This window comes from Trichosurus vulpecula, chromosome 1, assembly GCF_011100635.1.
Source record: "Trichosurus vulpecula isolate mTriVul1 chromosome 1, mTriVul1.pri, whole genome shotgun sequence".
NCBI lineage: Eukaryota > Metazoa > Chordata > Mammalia > Diprotodontia > Phalangeridae > Trichosurus > Trichosurus vulpecula.
In genome coordinates, this window is record NC_050573.1 from 545,105,271 (window position 1) to 545,123,956 (window position 18,686).

The following is an 18,686-nucleotide window of genomic DNA, read 5'->3' on the forward strand; positions in this document are numbered from 1 at the left end:
TGGGCTGATTCTAATGCCGAAGAGACTGTATTTTGTGTTCTCCATAGCAAACAACCCATCCACCAAGCAATTCGTCATCACCCCGTGGGGATGCGGAAGAAACATGATTCTTGAAAACTGCCGATTTCCTTTAGCTACTGATCTTTTCTGGAAAGATTTTGTCTTATAGACAGATATTTGTCAATTCTGTAGGAATTTTGGAAGTCAGACTCATTAGAGAGATTTCAGGCAGGAGAAGCAGTGGAACGTTATAAATGAAAAGCTGACTTTAAAAAGCCAGGAAAGACTTAATACTGTTATAGTGGGATATAGGGAATGGAAAGCTGGCCTTGGAGCCAGAAATAGTTAAGTGCTAGCATTTATATAGTGCTTTAAAGTTTGCAAAACACTTTCTTTGAAGCAAGGAATATCCTTATTTTACAGAACAGGAGTTTTGAGAAAGATTGCCCATGGTCACACAGCTAGTGAGGGTCTGAAGCACAATTCGAACTCAGATCTTGCTGATCCTAAGTCTACCCCTCTGTTCACTGGGCTGAAGAATACAAAAGGTTAATTACCCATAAGATCTATGATCCTATGAAGTTATGAGGCAGCATGTGTGATCATGGACAAGTCACTTAATCTCAGTACCCCAAGCAGCTCTTAAAACAAGTTACAGATGATTTGCCGAGCAAGGGAAATTTCTAGGTCCAGTTTAAAAAAACAAAAAAACTAACGTAAAATTTTTCCCCCAATCCATCTTTTCTTCTAATTTTAAGCCATATTTATTTTGTTTGTGCAAAAGTTTTTTAATTTTATAAAATTTGAATAATTTATTTGTGTCTATAAATGAAATGTTTGGGTGGTTTTTTTTTTGTTTTTTTTTTTTAGCAGAACATTAGGCCTGGAGTCAGCAAGACCTGAGTTCAAATATGGCCTCAACTGCTTGCTAGCTTTGCTTAAGGGTATGAATGATTTTTAAAAATTAAATTGTCTCACTTTTTGGTGCTTTTTTTTTTTTTGCTGTATCACACGTGCATCTCTGTGTATGTATGTTTTTATGGTTATATGCCTCAAAAGGTGGGACTTTTTCAGAAGGCCTAGGACTCTGGATTTCTGAGAATACAATACTATTACTATATAAATCCTTGACATTAAAACTAACAATTTGTAGAAAAATAATTTCATAGTCAAATCTAATGAATTTTCCTTTCAGGAGACAGAACTCTTTGCTGATGAGAGTTGTTGTGTTGTTGTGTTTGTCCTTCCTTCTTGAAGAGGACCACAATATCAGGTAAATGATGACATGACTTGCAGTTGACCTTGATTTGAGTGAGGGAGGGCTGTGCAAGGTCACCAGCCTCACTTTCTCCTCCAGAGCCATCTGATATTCACCAGAACAACTGGAGATGGCCTGGGATGCTTTAGGAGACCCTGGCCCTTCCAGGCTAAGGTTTTTTCAGGTTCTCACTTTGAGTGAGGTAATGCCCATTCAGCGAATAGGCCTCCTTAAGAAGTTAATCGAGGGATGGCCCCTTTAATCAGCCAAAGGCTGCCTCCTTTACTTTGGGTTTACTCGCTAGTTCTCTTCCTCAAAAACCAAGCCTTAAACCCAACTCACTCCGGAGCTCAGAGATTGGACAATAATAGGTCCCTGCCCTCTTAGCACAGAGTGATTGTAAATACTAAATAGTAACTGTTTTTCTTTTGGGCAGGAACCCCGAGGGTCTTCCCCTCCCAGTTTGATGAGAGACAGTAAGTATAGAGGTAAGAACCTGGGATTTGGAATTAGAAACCTGGGGTATGAATCATATCTGAGCTATTTATTACTGGGGTTCCATTGGGCAAATCACTTTCCCTTTCTGGGCCTCAGTTCCCTTTGTAAAATGTTAAAATGTTTTATTTGAAGAGATGGGGAACCATAGCATGTGTCATTGATTTTGCTTGATTTTTTCCCTTTGTTTATAGAAAGCCTCGCTTGGAGAGAAGCAGATGTAGAGAAGGAGAAGAATTATATTCAGAATTGACCTTGATGTAAAACTAAATTAAATAAAATACGAGTTGGACTAGAAATAATTCCGTCCAGTTAGTAGATGATCTCAAAAGTCCCATCTAAGATGAGTCCTATGATCCCATGAATACCCAGAAGCCTTTGTTGTTCTGAGAAAAGTCCTACTTAGAGAGGACAGACGTGGGATACACGGGGGTGTAACTGGGGTAAAACCCAGGATCCAGCACTCAGAGAAGGACAATCAGGTCCAGGCCTTGGGTGGGCGGGGACGGCTGAGAGAGGCGGGGTCTAGGAGTGGTCTGGGGCTGGTGTGCGGTTGGGAGGGGCGGAGCCAGAATGGAACCACGGGGGAAGAGGCGGGTCTGGAGTGGGTGGGGTTAGGACTGGGAGTGGAGGTTCAGGGCTCCTCCCCCACTGCTTCTGAGCGGGAAGGGCTTCTTGGGAAAAGTCCGGGACTGCTGCTTAGTTCAGGTAAGACGGTGCCATCACAAGGAGCGAGGCCATGGTGCAGGGTTACACCTCTTCTAGCCCCGAGATCCCTGGGGTTCAAGGTGGGAGGGGCTAAGTCAGAGTGGAAGGGTGGGCCATGGGGGAGAAAAAGAGTCCTTTATCACGTGGAGTGGACCGTCAGGGAAAGGGGCGGGGCCCCGGGGCGGGTGTTGGGCTGCTCCTTCACTCACGTGGGTTGGGACTACTTTATAAAGGGGCCGGGTAAGGTAGGGAAGGGCGGAACCAGAGTGAAAGAATGGGCCTTGTGGGGAGGAACGGTTCTCTAGTCACGTGGACTGGAACCACAGTAGAAGGGCGGGTACTGGGGGCGGGCCCAGAGCTGCTCCTCCACTCACGGGGTATGGCTGTCTTGAAGACCTGCAGGGCCGCTCCTCCTCCACTCACGTGAGACGGAGCCTCGGCGGAAGGGGCGGGGTCTAGGGGCGGGGGCAGGGCCGCTCTTCCCTTTGGTCATAGAGATGAGAGGGAGGAGCGGTTCGGGGCATCTTTCCTCCGGCCCGCAGGGGTCGCTCTAGGAGGCGCAGCAGAGGCCCTGGTTGGGTGATGGCGGCTCCACCGGTCCCCGGCTCGGGGCCGCGGTTGGCGCGGACCATGCTGGGGCAGGTGGTACTGCCTGGGGAGGAACTGCTGCTGCCCGAGTCGGCGGGGCCGGGCTCCGAGGGCTCCGCGGAGCAGACGCTGCGCCTGGGGTCAGTAGTGAGGCCCCGCGCCCGCGTGGTGTGCGGCCCGGGCCTGCGGCGCTGCGGAGACCGCTTGCTGGTCACTAAGTGCGGACGGCTGCGCCACAAGGAGCCCGGCGGGGGCGGAGGCGGCGTGTATTGGGTAGACTCCCAGCAGAAACGAGTAAGTGAAGGAGGCCCGGCCCGGCCTCCCGGCTCGGACACGTGGAGACCAGCCCAGGCGGGCTTCCGGCTTCCTGGTCCCTGCTTCAGTTCGGGCGTCTCCAGCCTCGGTTTCCCCGCCTGTAAAATAGGAGAGCCGGACTCGATCATTCCGTGAGGGCCTTCCTAGCCCAGGCATATCCTGACTTGAATCTTCGGGCACCCGGCCTCAGCCTCCGCATTTTCCCTTTCTCCCTAGAATGAACCCGGAGCTCCTGCCAGCTTGTCCGTCCTACCCCTTTTCTTAGACGTCTTGCTCTGCTCCCTGCTGTCTTGTCCCTGTCCTGTGCATCAGGACCAGCCAGAAGACCCCTCTTGAGTCAGTCAGTCAATAAACTTCATTAGATGTGCCCGACACTGCACTAAGCACTGGGGATACCGAAGGGGGCAAAAGGCAGGCCCTGCCCTCAGGGAGCTTACTGTCTATTGGGGGAGACCCATGCAAACTAATACATACAAAGCAAGTTATAGACTGGATAAACAGGAAGAAATTAGCCCAGGGAAGGCCCTGGAATACTTCCTGTAGAAGATGGGATTTTGGTTGGGACTTCGTGTACCCCACTACTCATTTCAGGGTCGTATATTTAGAACTGGTGGGATCATCTAGTCCACCCCCTAATTTTTACAGAAGAAGTGAATCGACTTAGCCAGCGTCCCCCAGGTAATAAATAGCAGACGCTGGATTCAGACTCCCAGCTTGATCGACTCCGAGTCTGTTCTTTCTGCTGTACCTTGCTGCTCTTAGAATTTCTGTGTGAATCAAAGGCCCTAGATTTTGGCCTTTAGGAATAGCTCGCATCCTAGAAAGGTTTTGGATTAAGAGGACCTCGGCATACCCCGTCTCTGATGCTTAATGCCTGTGTGACCTCGGGCAAATCATCTATTCTTCCCAGTTTTCAGTTTTCTCTTAAAATATAAAGTAATGGTGTTGGACTAGTTAGCCTCCAAGGTCTCTTCAGGGTCTTTATAATATTGTGATCATTTGACCCCTAACAACAATCCAGTGAGTTAGCTAGCAGCCAACTGCTAACAGTATTACTCACATAGTTTTATTTTGTCATCTCCTGTGGCCTCTAAAAGATAATTCCTTGAGAGCCCCTGCCACAAAAAAGTTCTCAGTGCCACTTGCATGGACTATTAAAATAAACCTTCTTGCTCCAAACAGTCCTTTTGGCTGCCAAATTGTATTTATGCATTCCTTATTACATGATTTCTCCACCCAAAACTCTTCCATGGGTTTCTGTGGATTACTGAAAAAAATTCAGATTTCCTAGACCAGCCATTAAGAGTTCCTCCTAAAGTTTGACACACATGCCCCCACCTCTCATTATTCAGATAATATTGCCCATACATGTTCCCTTTGGGGCCATCTCCACTTGTCCTGATCTATTTTTTTTGCCACTGGACCCAAATGACTCTGGAAAAGAGAGTGAGGTTGGTAACTTTGCACATCCCTCCTTCACCTAAATCCAATTCACTAGCGAGTCATGGCATCACCTTCCTGATGTCATGGTCCTCTTCAAGAACAAAAGACAAGCCACAACCTGTGAGTAGTGTGAGCTGCCACACTCGGTAGGTACCCAACTTGCCAGTTGCATTTGGGCATTGACGCTCCTGCCCTGCCTTGCCCTGACCACCTGTCCATCCACATAAGGTATCATGTAAATTTTGATGGCTGAAACCTAGCAAGATATCTTGGGTTTACTGGCTAGATTTCTTTCTGAAAGACCGTGCCTTAAAGCCAGTTCACTGTGGCTCTCACTGATTGGCCAGCTATAGGTCCTAGCCCAAGCCCCACTTAGTGGTCATTGTTTGGACTCTGGTGGCTCTGAGTTAACTGTAAATAGTTTTTGTTTTGGCCAGAAACCCTGAGCGTCCTTTCCGTTCCAGATTGTTTTTTTTTTTTAGTTAGGTAAAAGGGACCATAACTTGCCTCATTACTTACTTAGCCTTAATCACTGATTGGGTGTTGCCTCAGTCAGACTGAGACCTGAGAAAGACCTTGGCTTAAAAAGGCCAAAGTCTCATACTGCATCCATAACCATCTCCAGTCCTGATCTGTATCTTGCCACTGGGCCCAGGAGGAGAGAGTGAGGCTGATGGCTTTGCACAGCCCTCCTTTATTTAAATCCAGCTCACCCGCAAGTCATGGCATCACCTTCCTGATGTCATGGTCCTCTTCCAGAAGAAAGGACAAACAGCAACAATCACATGTTATCTGCTGTCCCACCTTTGTTAGGTCCTGAAATGTGACCTTTACGTATCACCTCCCTCCTCTTAAAGTTCCATTTACTGCTACTTCCAGCATAAAACCTTTCTTGATCAGTTATAATGTATATTCCTTGAACACAGGGACTATTTAATTTTTGTCTTTGTATCTCCAGTGCCTAGCTCAGTGTATGTCAGAAGTACTTATTAATGGATTTTCTGCAGCACTTCCACCTCCCAGCTGATTATTGTCTCCTCCCTCCATGACCCAACATTTTGCTTACAACTTAAGCACAAAACCACAATTCAGTTCAAATATTTAAGTGTCTACTATATACAAGCCATTATGCTAGATTCAAAGAATACAAAGATAAAAATCACAAAGTTCTTGCCCTCACAGTGGGAAAGGACAAATAACATGTTCATAGATGAAGCATAGCAATAGATTCCATAAAGATTATGGAATGATGGAAGTAAAGGAGAGACAAAGGTAAACATTCAAAGAATATTGGAGGAGCAGGAGAACGTTAAGAACGGATTGTTGATGGGAGATGCTAGGAGCAAGATAACCAGTTAGGTGTTTACAATACTTAAGGAGTGAGGTGCGCTGTCATATTACAGTTACTTTTGTATGAGTGGTACCCCTCTACTGTAAACTCCACAAGGACAAAGATGGGTCTTACCCGTCCTTTATATCTTCCTCTGTGCTTTTGTGGTAGATCAGTGTTTGGTGAATTGAATGAGTAAACAAAGCATTTGTTAAGTGCTTACGATGTACTTACTATGTGTTTCCTTTGCACTGTGTTAATTGAGTGGAATAGTGTATGGACAATATTAGCCAAGCAGCCCAAATTTCTACTCTGAAAATCATTTTCTAAAATTCCAGAGAAATAAACATAACTGGATATTTATATGGGGAAATTTATAACTCAGTGATAAATGTAATATCTGGATAAAATTAGTGGATAAATATCTCAGTTTGAGATAGTTCGAAGCTAAATTTAGTTATTGAGAAGAAATTTATCACTGGGATTATTCGATATTGGTTTGTATCTTTTCTCTATATTTGGAATTTTTAATTCAACAATAGTAATTTGTTTACTGTATGCAAGGCACTGGACCGAGTGCTGTGTATGCTCCCCAGGACCTGAGTGATCTTAGTGGTACAGATGTTCTCTCTGAAGATAACAACCTGTCCCTGCCTGTCTGTTCTGTGCAATTGTTGTCCGTGACAAGTTTGCCTGTAGATAACAAAGGCAACGTGCCGCCCCCCCCCCAAAAAAAACAGTTGCCCTCAAACTGCTTACATTTTTCAGCATATAGATATATATATATTTTTCCTTTTAAGGAGGTCTCATTTAGGGATGCCTATATTTAGACAAATGTGGTATTTATAAAATAATATCAATACTTAAATGTAAAATATCATAAAGCTTTTTAAAATGCTTTTTCTGGTGAAAATTTTTTTTCAATTTTCAGATGTGCTTTTGTGACTTTTTCTTTTGCAGTATGTCCCTGTTAAAGGAGACCATGTGATAGGTATTGTGACTGCTAAATCTGGTGACTTGTTCAAGGTTGATGTTGGAGGAAGTGAACCAGCTTCTCTGTCTTATTTGGCATTTGAAGGAGCAACCAAAAGAAACAGACCAAATGTGCAGGTAACGTTGAGTCTGTTATTTTTGTGTTAAGTGACGTCATATCATGAGATGAAGTTAGATATCTGTAAAGTGTTTAGTACATTGCCAGAATAGTATAGGCTGTCCTGCTGGGAACCCAACTGGCCAGTTCCAGTTGGGTAACTCAGCTCCTCCCCCTCCCCTCCTCTCCTCTTCCTTCCCCTCTTCTCCCTCTGTCCACATAGGGTATCATACCTTTACCTACAAGTGCTCTGTGCAAAGGAATGTAAATTTTGATCCCTGAAGCTTTGCAGGTTATCTTGGGGTTACTGGCTCAATTTCTTTCTTAAGGACGGTGCCTTAAACCCAGTTCACTCTGGATCTCATTGATTGTCCAGCAATAAGTCCCAGCCCATCCCCTACTTTGGGCCCTGATTGGCTCAGAGTAAATATAAATAGCAATGCTGTTTTGGCCAGAAACCCCGAGGGTTTCTCTCCACACCCAGGGTTTTTTGTGGGTTTTTTTTGTTTTTGGACTAGGTAAAAGAGGCGGCCATTCTTTGTCTCATTTCTTACCTAGCCTTAATCAATGAATGGGTGTTGCTTCAGTCAAACTGAGGCCTATTAAAGACCTTAGCATTATGGAGAAATTATATAGCATAAAGGTCTCCCACTGCATCCAGGGCCATCTCCAGTTATCCTGTTCTGTATCTTGCCACTGGGCTCAGATGGTTCTGGAGGAGAAAATGAGGCTGGTCACTTTGCACAGCTCTCCCTCACTTAAATCTGATTCACTTGCAAGTCGTGACTTCACCTTCCTGATGTCATGGTTTTCTTCCAGAAGGAAGGACAAACAACAACAAACACATCGCCTCGTATATAGTAGGTGTATAATAAATGCTGGTTCCCTTCTCTTGTCCCCTCTTCCGTTATCTGAAAGAACTGTATTCCAAAGTCAGTGTCACCCCTACACCATGATTTTACCTAGATATCCAGATAGTGTCTTCAGAACTATTTAAGACATGTAATTAGCTTCATTCTGATGCTTTTCTTTTTCCTTATTTGTTTCAGCTCCTCTGCCAGGCACGGCAGTGTTGATAAGTTAAGTGTTAAGTAGCAGTGGCTACCAGAAATCTCTCCCTACATGAGCACACTAACTTACTGCCTGACTTTCCCTGAAAATCTGACTTTTCAAGTAGCATAGGCCAAGTTCATTCCTTCCATGATGTAATTATGAAAGCAGTAAATATGCATTTGTTCTTTGGCGAGGAATTTTTGTTAAGTTGCGCACTTTGGGATTAGAATGGAGAATTGAAACTCTGCTGCAGAAATTATTTTGCTCTGGGCACCTTTGCTGCCCTGAAGTTTACATGCAGTAGGGGCCTTCCTCAGCCTAAATTGCAAATCTTCCAGAATGTGAGGATGAGAGATAATTCAGAAATTCTCTTTAACATTTTATATCCAGTTGAATATAAGTTTGAAGACAGGAATTGTTTTTCATTTTGCCTTTGTATCCCAGCATCTGTAAGAGAGAAATACAGAACTGGTCTTGGAGCCAGGAAGACCTGCGTTCAAATCCTACCTCTTGACACACTGGGAGTATGTTCTTTGGTTAAATCACTCAACTTTTTGTTGGTCTAGGCAATTCTGTTAGACTGTAGATTGCAAAGAAAGGGCCAGACTGCATTGCTAGAGGGAATTCCCTTATCCAGTAATTCTGGATGTCACTGGCATTACGGGTCTAGTCCCTAGCCCTGTTTTACAGGCTTGGCATTTAATAAATGTCCATTGGTTTAGATTGGAAGTATGAACCTTGGAGTATTTTCTGGATTCCTGCTGTCCTCTCTAATGAGGAACTCCTATGGAAGGGTGATTTGTAATCTTTCCATGACTTCAAAGCAGCCCTGAGGTCCAGAAATACGGACTGGAACACCTAGCTATGGGTGTCACATCACCCTGACCCTGAGGTTACCTGAGTTGGCTGATCTTCCTAAAGCACAATTTTGATCACATAAGCCCCCCTGCTCAAGAAGTTTCCATGGCTTCTTTGATGCCTATAGGATAAAATACGAACTCCTGCTTGGTATTTGAAGGGCTTCATTGTCTTGTGTGGACCACAGAACTGTAATCTGTAACAAAAGTCACTTAGAGCTCTGAGCATATTCAGTTTCTTATCAGTTGGTTCCAAGACCTTCCTCATGGTTAGGGACCCATTTGCTTGAGAAAGTATTGCTTTTATGGCCATCATGGGAGTACCAAAAATAGATTGAGCCTGTACAGTTCCATGGTTGTCTAAGGGAAATGTCCATCAGTCACCAACACTTTGTCAGCAGGCCTTCATAAGTCACTGGCTGTGAGTCATCAACTGTTGTTTTGTCTTAACATTAGTGCTTAATAAATGCTTGTTGGGTTCACTGTTAGCTGTTTGTGATTGATAGAGAATAGCAACCAGAAAGTAGGTTTTGGGGGATGGAACATTTACCGCCTTGTATCTCATATTGTTTTAGGTGGGAGATCTCATTTATGGCCAATTTGTTGTTGCCAATAAAGACATGGAACCAGAGATGGTCTGTATTGATAGCAGTGGAAGAGCAAATGGAATGGGTGTAATTGGACAGGATGGCCTATTGTTTAAGGTGACACTGGGTTTAATCAGAAAGTAAGTACTGTGGCCTGGCCTTCCCGCCTTCAGTATATTTTACAGGGAAAGTCACCTAAGTTTGAATTTTTGTTTTGCATTGGTAATCTGAAATTTTTCCTGTAAGGTAAAATGGAAATTTTAGTACATAACTTAAAGGCAAAATTTGGGTGTCTGTGGTGTTCACGAGGTGTGAGGGTTTGCTACAGTGTTGAGTCTATGACTGCACTTGCTAGCAGCATAGTAGCTGCTTCTTCCCTTAATAGTTTAATGCTTTAAATTCATATACTGTTTTGTAATTTTCTAAGCACCATCATGTCGCACTGTGGTGTTATGAACAACATAAGTGGTATCATAACGGTTTGAAAGAATTAATTCTTCCTAAACACTGAGCTTAGTCTAGAGGCAGTGTCTTAGGATAGAACTTTAAAGGGAGCCCTGAGTTTCAGTCCTATCTCTGACGCTGGCTGTGGAGGTGTGAGCAAACCCTTTCATCCCTCTGAGCCTCACTCTTCATCAGCAGGAATAATCATTGGGCTGCCTCCCTCCAGGGATTGTCATGAAGAAAATGCTTTATATATCTTAAAAATGTTGTATAAATTATTGTTGTTATGGCGTCTGGGGGGAATGCATCCATGATCAGATAAATCTAGTTGTTAGGAAGATAATGAGTGCATTGTTGTGTTTGTAGGTATTTGGCCAATATTTGTTGCCTCAATTAACTTTATATTAAAAAGTGAGTTTTCTAGAGTATTTTTGCATTAAAAGCATTCCAGGAGTTAAAGAGAAAAGGAGTCCTAGATCTAGAGCTAGAAGGAATTTCAGAGGTCATCCAATCTAACCTCCTTATTTTACAAATTAGGTCTTAACTATGGGTTTTGGTACAAAGTTGGTAAAATGTAGGGGTTGATTATTAACCAAAAATCTGTCACATGGTTCAGAAAGCGAGGTGGGGCTGAGGTGAAGATTGGTTAGAGGGAGAAAAAAATAATACATGTAATAAGTCTTTCTGAAATCAGAAAGACAAATTTGGAATGTTTTCTTTTTTTAACTTGATTTATTTCTCCAATTCCACACCAGGCTTTTAGCTCCTGAATGTGAAATTATCCAGGAGATAGGAAAACTCTACCCACTGGAAATCGTGTTTGGAATGAATGGAAGAATATGGGTAAAAGCAAGAACCATTCAACAGACTTTAATTCTTGCAAATGTTTTGGAAGCCTGTGAACACATGACAACAGAACAGAGAAAGCAGATATTTTCCAGGTTGTCAGAAAGTTGATGCTGCTTCTCTGCTTCATTCTTTTATGTGGAATATGATATGAACTAGTGGCAATACTGACAGTTTTATAAGAACATTTTCATATTCAGATGAAACCTTTCCTTATCACTTCCTCAGGATAATGTACAATAAAAAATTTTTTTTGAAAAAATTTTTTTTAATCAGTAAGAAAGCCATTTAAAAAAGCCATTATCTGAGGGGATATCCCCCAGGTCAAGTAGCCAAACCCAACTCTGCTGTCTTCAGTAGAACCCAGGCCTCAAGAGGAAGTGGTTCACAGACAGCAAGACTGAGCTCGAGGTTGGAAGGGAATGGGAGGAGAATTATTGAGGAAGACAGCAGCAGAGTTTATTAGTGTGGATGCCAACCATGCAGTTACCATTCCTGGCACCTGACATTTGTCCTCTTCCTTTCTTGTGTTGTACCAGAAGCGAGTGAGACACGCCACAGAGTAGAAGTTTTAAGTGGAGAATTTATTAGCTGGTGGCCATTGGAATAACAACTGTAAATCAATGGCCCCGTGTTGGGGTGACAGCTTGACTTATATAGGATATGTGGGGGGAACAAGAACAAAGGTCCTGGATGATCAAAAGATTCAGTCAGGTTATCATACTAGTGGGATAATCTCATTTACATTCCTTGGTGGAGTCACAGAGCCCCAGAGATATCTGCTAGAAAGGGTCTGTCAGGTTATCCTTCAGTGGGATGGTCCTATCTATTGATATTCCTTGGTGGAGTCCTAGGGGGTTTGCTAAATGCCAAAGATATCTGAGTTCATTCTTACCAGGGGTGCTTGTCAGTAGCTAGGGGTTTCTCAGGGGTTCCTAATTTTTCCCTGTATTACATTCCCCACTTTTTTTCATGGAGGGCTTCAGATCCTTGAAAAAGGAACGACCTGATGGGGCATAGCAATAAAATTAGGAGGCCAACCAAAACGCTAAGCAGGGGTGAGCCTGGGGACGGCATGCATTTTGATAGTAACAATAAAGGGCAAGGCTCAGGCAGAGATTCTGGGCCAATGACAACACTAGGCCCAGGGGAAGGCCAGACCTAGTTGGAAGACTCAAGGAGAGTCCAAGGAGCCTCCCCGGGTACTGCACTCCAGAAATTTAAAAAAAATGGTATAAAACATTCCCCATTTCCCCCTTTTTGGTCAAAGGCAAACTGAAAGTTTTGCCTAAAGACCAATTAAAGGTATGGAAAAAAAAACTATCTTCCACAGGGGTGAAGTTCTAAAATCCCTATCTAGGTGGAGTCAGGTTTTCCCTTTTCTGTGTTTGGACATCCCAGGGATGGGCAGAAATTGTAAACTAATTGTAAGTAAGCAGAGGGAACATAATAAAAATTCAGGAAAACAGTCTTGGGAACACAAGGACTCAGAAGGGAAAAAAGCAGGTCTTTGCTCAGGTTCTGGTTCTGGATCCCATGAGAAAGCCATCCACATCCAGTGCTGTCCCTCTCAGGCTCTTGGAACTGCAGGGCGAGGTCTCCTACAGGCCCAGATGTCCACTCCTCACACAGGGTTCCCAGAACACATGTAATTTGATTATTAAGAAAAGAAACACAACATAGGTCCCAGCCACGCAGGGCTAAGTTCAAACAGATACAAGAAGTAATTCAGTATCCTAGCCACACAGGGCTGAGTCCAAACAATGACAATAAAGTTTTTCCCATAATTCACAAACTGCACAATTACATTGAGTCAGGTACAGACCAATTACTTAGATGACTCACAATAGAGGGGGAGATTTGCATGTCACATGTTTTACATTCATAAATTGGATAACAAGAAAACTTAAACCTGAACCATACAAAGTAATGCAATCATTATTAACAATCACATATAAATAACATCATAAACTTTTAGCCATGCCATGTCTGTTTGATGGCATTTACAAACAGTCCACAAACCATCCTTAACAAAGCCAAAAAGGTTTCCAATTCAATTCCAGCAATTAATTGCACATTTTGTATACAAAGTAACTTTAAATTACGGTCACAATGTTCATTTAAAGCAGTATTTTAAAATCCCAGATGCCTAATTGTAGTTATCTGGTCCCTTGATAGTAAAAGAGAGTTCTGCCTCTCTGGTTCAGATCTAGAAATTCTCAGACAATTTTAACTTACTCTAACTTACAGATACTTTTCAAAGGGGATATATTTTCACTTGTACCACTATCTTATATAATTTTCTTTTGCTAGCATCCAAATTTAAGATCTTCTTACCAAAACACACTTATCAGCTCGAATTTCCAGAATTGATAAATTTTTAGAGCCAATCATACACATCTGTACATAATTCTTAGGGGAATCAATCTGATCCTATTGCCTTTTTCAAAATTCGCTATCCCTTCCTTTTATTAGACATTGATCACATTACATCTTTGCCTTATTTGCTTTGCCTAATTGTTTTCCCCTTTTGGAGGATGTTATCCCTATATTATTTCAATGTTTTATTTGGTCATGAACATAGGTTAAAATTGTAAGCTATTCATACCTGTATCCTATTATAATAATTCAGAGATATTTCAATATTCATCTATCTATTACCTAACAGATTTAGCATAGTGCTTACAAAACTTCTTGATAATTTAAATTTGCTATGAAAGAAACAAGGGACTATGTCATATATCTTAGCAGTAGGAAAGAACTTCCTTAGCTCTGTTTGATTCCAGGCATGAGTCATATCTGATAGCCAATCTTATAGTCACCAGGCGCTGAAAGCAGGGCTTAGGTGTAACCAGGTGGGGACTTTCGTTTTCAGAAAGGAAATAGCAGAATTGGGAAATAGAGTCAGGAAGATCCTACCTAGGCTGTGACCAAGGTCGTCTTCACAACTGTTCCCAGGCAGATCCACCTTAAAAATTCTCAGCTTGTAATGCCTGCCATGCCATTACTGGCTTCATGTGACCTAGTCCTGTAATCAGAGCTTAAGACAATATTAAATTGTAGTGCCATAAAATCTTAAATAGCAAATAAATATCCTTCAGATAAGACTGCCCAAATTTTATTGAGCTAACAATTATCAAATCAAGCTACATAACTTTTCCATCTTCTAAATACTTCCTCACACTCATCTCCAACTTACTTTGACCATCTGAAACTATCATTCTCGGGACAGGAGAGACTTAGCTAACTCCCATTTGTCCCCAAACTTTCTTATCTGCCTTTCCTATTTTCCCTCAACCTTAATTTACCTTTCCAAATCTTTCAAACCCATTACTCAGTCTTCCTTTACATTTCAACCATAAGACAAAACAATTCATAAGTTAGTACTTTCATTGTCATAACTGTGTGTACTGGAATCCCTTTCCAGCTTCTTAAACACACAAAGACACAAAAAGGGGATTTGTTTTTCATGATAACTCATTCTAAAAAAGGGAACACTTATTAAAAGATCTGCCATCTCATCTCCCCCTGAGGGTGGGTTCTTCTCCATCAGATGGCAGACTTCACTAATTAAGCTACCAGGCCAAACCCATCTCAAGTCTTAGTCTAATCTTATCTGTTTTTTTAAGAAGCCGGGTTGGAGGCTTCTTGACCCCTACCGTCCTCTTATTGCTGCCCCTCCCCTTTCCTTCTCTTCTGACAGGTGGGCTAAGGTGAAATTCTTTTCTTATCTAAACTAAGGGCAGGGAGGAGTAAGGAATTCAGACTGTTGTTTTGAACCTCCTTACTCAAAAAACCTTGAATAAGACATTGAATGGGCCTTCAACCTCCCTCCCAAGGCTTCTGTAGATAAGCATTAATTCTAATAAGGTTCTCACCCAGAAACTCCGAAAACTCACAATAGGTTTGAACTGCAACCAATTAGCTTACAGGTGGAAATTCAGCAGGCCTTCTAAAATTATACAAAAAGATTTTACAGAGCATTTTCAAAAGTATTTTCCCTTCTTTAAAAGTTTAAATTTTATCCTGACATAAACAGGGATTGTCACTAAACTTTCATGAAGAAAATTATTTGGATAGCTCTAAAATGAGACGAGTCTCCTTCTTGAAGCATAATAACCTTTAAACATTGGGATTCATTCATATTCCCAAAGTGCCATCACCAATTAGTCCATAAACCTCCAGATTAACATACATAAATATATATCTTTAGATGATACAGGCTTGAAAATCACACTGAATTCTTTATCACAGAATTTCTAGCACAAAATTCTTTAGTCAAAAAGATGTTGTAATGGGGATAACACTTAGTTTCTATACCCAATTAAATTAGTTTTTATCACAATAACAAAGTCTACCAGGACTTTTAAAAGCTTTGTCCATAGGAATCCCTCTACTTTTACACAAGATTGAATACCCAAATGTCCTTGGTTCAGTTAACAATCTCAATTTCTTAATTAAGTACAATTTTTAATCTAACAACATCCAGATTATAAGAGAAATTATTTTCTAACAGCATAGGTAATGCGATGTTAACCAATTTGTATAATATAACAAATTTAGAAATAAGTACACCACAAACAATTATCATGTATTTAAACTTGAAACAGATTCTAATTAATTACCAATCTAGTGATCATAACTGAGTTAGATAAGCAAAGCAAATCTGATTCGTAACCACTAGTGGTAGCATTTTAATTTCTAAGGCCCAATACTCTCCGCATTGAAAAAGAAAAGGTTACTGTTTATAAAACCACATTTTAAGAAAATAGTTGATTTATAACAAGAAAAATTTCAACTGAACTTCCAGGCAAAACTTGGAGGTAATAAATTCTTAGGTTACAGCAATTGGCCAACTTCTTAACCTAATGCAACTCTAACAAAATATTTTTATATTATAGAAATGTGACGATGTCCTAAACATTATTATGTATGTAAAATTTGAACTACTCATTTCAGTCTAGGTAGATACATTTCTAAACCAAATATGATAGTTTAAAATTACCAATTCACATATATCAAACTCAGATTAAAATACAGAAACAATAAATTTCAGATGACATCAATTGCATTTCCAGATACAATATAGGAATTGTTGGTCCTATTACTTCTGGTATTATATATTAATGCATTAATATATAAATACATGTATCACATATATTAATACATTAACATCTTAAGTACACTTTATTTAGCTGTATATTCTTAAGCACCACTACCTCTGGCCCAGGTATTAGGGACTTCTGCCTGGCTGTGAATGAACTTATGAAAGAAAAGAGAAACTTAATTTGCACCCACTTTTTTCCAAGCTTCATCTTATGTAAAAATGCCTAAAGGATTTTTTTCGGACTCCCAAGGAAGATAAGAGGGAGTGGTCCTTAAGAGCACATGGCTTGCAATTCCCCCACTCATTCTTTTCACCAAGCTAAAGTATTTCTCAGTTTTCCTTCAGCCTGCTGTCTCAGATAAAAGGAAAAAAAACCCCTTTTAGTTTTCTAAGGGCTCCTCCATAGGTGGGGCCTGGCAGCCCCTTGAGGGCAAGGAGCCTACCCTTCCAAGCACCAACTAACCAGCCCAATTTCTTTACAAGTTTCCTTTTAGCTTCAGCTCCCATAATCTTTCAATGTGGAGGGTGGGGGAGGGGTGTGGCCAGGAGCACATGGACTCCTGGCTAGACAGGTAGTCTCAAGCTGCTATTCTACAACCCACCTAAATTCCTTATACAGGTTTTCTATCTCTCTCTTTCACAAATTTTACCTTTAAACTTTACCACAAGAACGGGCTACAAAGGTACTCAGGGGCACAGGACTGACTGTCAGTCTGTGAATTTCTGTCCCTCTCCTCCTTTTGCCCGGTGGGGAGGGAGATTTCAGTTTTTCCCTACAGTTCTCCTGCATTCTCTTCTAATCTGATCTGGGAGGAGAGGAGTTTGATTTAACTGCTCTAACCTTTACTGCAGCCCTACTGAAAAGAACTCAATGATTGTAATTCAAGTAAACTTCACCCCCTTGCTCACTCCCAAAAACCTCTTTTGTACTTGAATCTAAGGGAATCAGGGACTAAGACAAATGCGATAGTCCCACTGAAGGACTCTCTGAGACGGAGGTTTTAGCCAGAAGGCATTCACCGGGAGGAGGTGTTTCAACAAGAGTGAGCTCCTGGAATGACTTTACAATTTCAGGAGTTCTTTCTTCCCAAATTCAACTAACCAATTTCCAAACTTTTTAACAATTTAAAACCCAAAATCTGCCAAATTATAACCCATTCCCGCCGTATTTCCACATTGGCCAAACAGGAGCCACAAGGAAAGGAGTGTGTTTCCCTAGTTGCAGCCTGATATCTCTGGCTGCCTATGTTTCAGATTTTTTAAAACAAAACATAGATATTTCACAATTTTGACATAGACACACGAACAGAGACAAACTCAAAACGTAACAAAAAACACAGTGTGGATCGAATTGAAGGCTAAGCAGGTCCCCTCAGAGGAAAGAAAGTAAACCAGGTTTCCTCTTCAAGGAAAACACCCCAATCTTCCCACACCCCAACACAAAACGGAAAACCATTAGCATGAGTTAATTGGAGGCTAAACAGGTCCCCTCAGAAGAAAGAAAATAAACCAGGTTTCTGCGGAGTGCTCTATCTCCAGCACCCGCACTACTGTCCCCCCACTGCTAGCCCGCCCTCTCACTCACCAAGTCGCAGCATGATGAGTCTTCGGGGCGCCACCGGCCTCCACGACCCTCGTGGAGGAAGAACCAGACAGAACACCTGAGGTAATCAGGGAGCTCTTTATTCCGTGGCGACTACATCCCGGACCGCAGCACTTCCCCGAAGCGAGTGCTCTTATAGCTTTACCCCTCCCTATGCGAACTCTATCGTCCAATCACAGGCTGAGTCCTACTTTATATCCTAATATGGCAATTACAGCAAGCTAGCTCTAAGTATTCCCGCCCCCAACATCTCCCGTTCCTGCCCCCAACATCTCCCGTTCCCGCCCCCAACATCTCCCCCTTTTTGTTTTTACAAGGTGAAACAACCTGGTACAGCCTTGCAGATAGCTTTAGCAGGATAAATGAGACCCAGGCATCGCCGGGTGCGAGGTGCCCTGTCTTAGGTCGTCCCCTAATACCCTAAGCCTTACCCGTCCTAGGCACCCAACACCTTCGGGGCCTGTCTTAGGTGGCCGGGCACGGGGAAGTTGCCCGTCTCTGGGCACGCCTCGTCTTACCCCAAGGTGTTACATGTCTTCCATGGCGGCGAGCCAAACCTGTGGGTCTCCCCCAGCTTCCATGGCCATAATAGCCTTTTGGGTCAAGAGCATATAAAAGGGCCGTAGAGGCCCCTAGGCCTCCCCAGGTTGCAAACCAATTCTTCCTGAGTGTGCCTCAAATAGGGGGCTGACGTTACACAGAGGCCGGGGAGATGGTTTTGGCATAACCAACGAAAGATTGCTCCCTCGTCCCTCTGTGTAATTCACCCGGGCCACTGAGACCAATCCCCCTCTCAAAAAGGCAAGGGCATTGAGACCCATACAGCTTCCCCCTCTCCCACACAATAACCAATATTTGTAAGGGTCTTCGACCCATCGCGTGCCATTTCTCCAGTCCAGTCCTGTGAATCGAAAGGATTGTCCTTGCTCCCCCTTAAGGGGGTACCCTCCTGGCATTTGACC

At 42.4% G+C, this 18,686-nt stretch overlaps 1 protein-coding gene across 1 annotated transcript; it reads left to right on the top strand.

Annotated features, from left to right (window-relative positions):
- The first annotated feature begins 2,785 nt into the window (after positions 1–2,785).
- Positions 2,786–11,276, top strand: EXOSC3 (exosome component 3). The gene is made up of 4 exons (XM_036741538.1): positions 2,786–3,343; positions 7,098–7,247; positions 9,713–9,864; positions 10,924–11,276. Exons 1-4 carry the CDS (start codon positions 3,044–3,046, stop codon positions 11,123–11,125), a joined length of 804 nt encoding a protein of 267 aa, XP_036597433.1. The 5' UTR covers positions 2,786–3,043; the 3' UTR covers positions 11,126–11,276.
- The last annotated feature ends 7,410 nt before the right edge of the window (positions 11,277–18,686 follow it).

Bases quoted from the DNA above. Each gene is read 5' to 3' on its own strand.
- EXOSC3 (XM_036741538.1), top strand. From the start codon at position 3,044: ATGGCGGCTCCACCGGTCCCCGGCTCGGGGCCGCGGTTGGCGCGGACC. The intron at 3,344-7,097 runs GTAAGTGAAGGA...TTTCTTTTGCAG, and splicing joins TAGACTCCCAGCAGAAACGA to TATGTCCCTGTTAAAGGAGA. The intron at 9,865-10,923 runs GTAAGTACTGTG...ATTCCACACCAG, and splicing joins ACACTGGGTTTAATCAGAAA to GCTTTTAGCTCCTGAATGTG.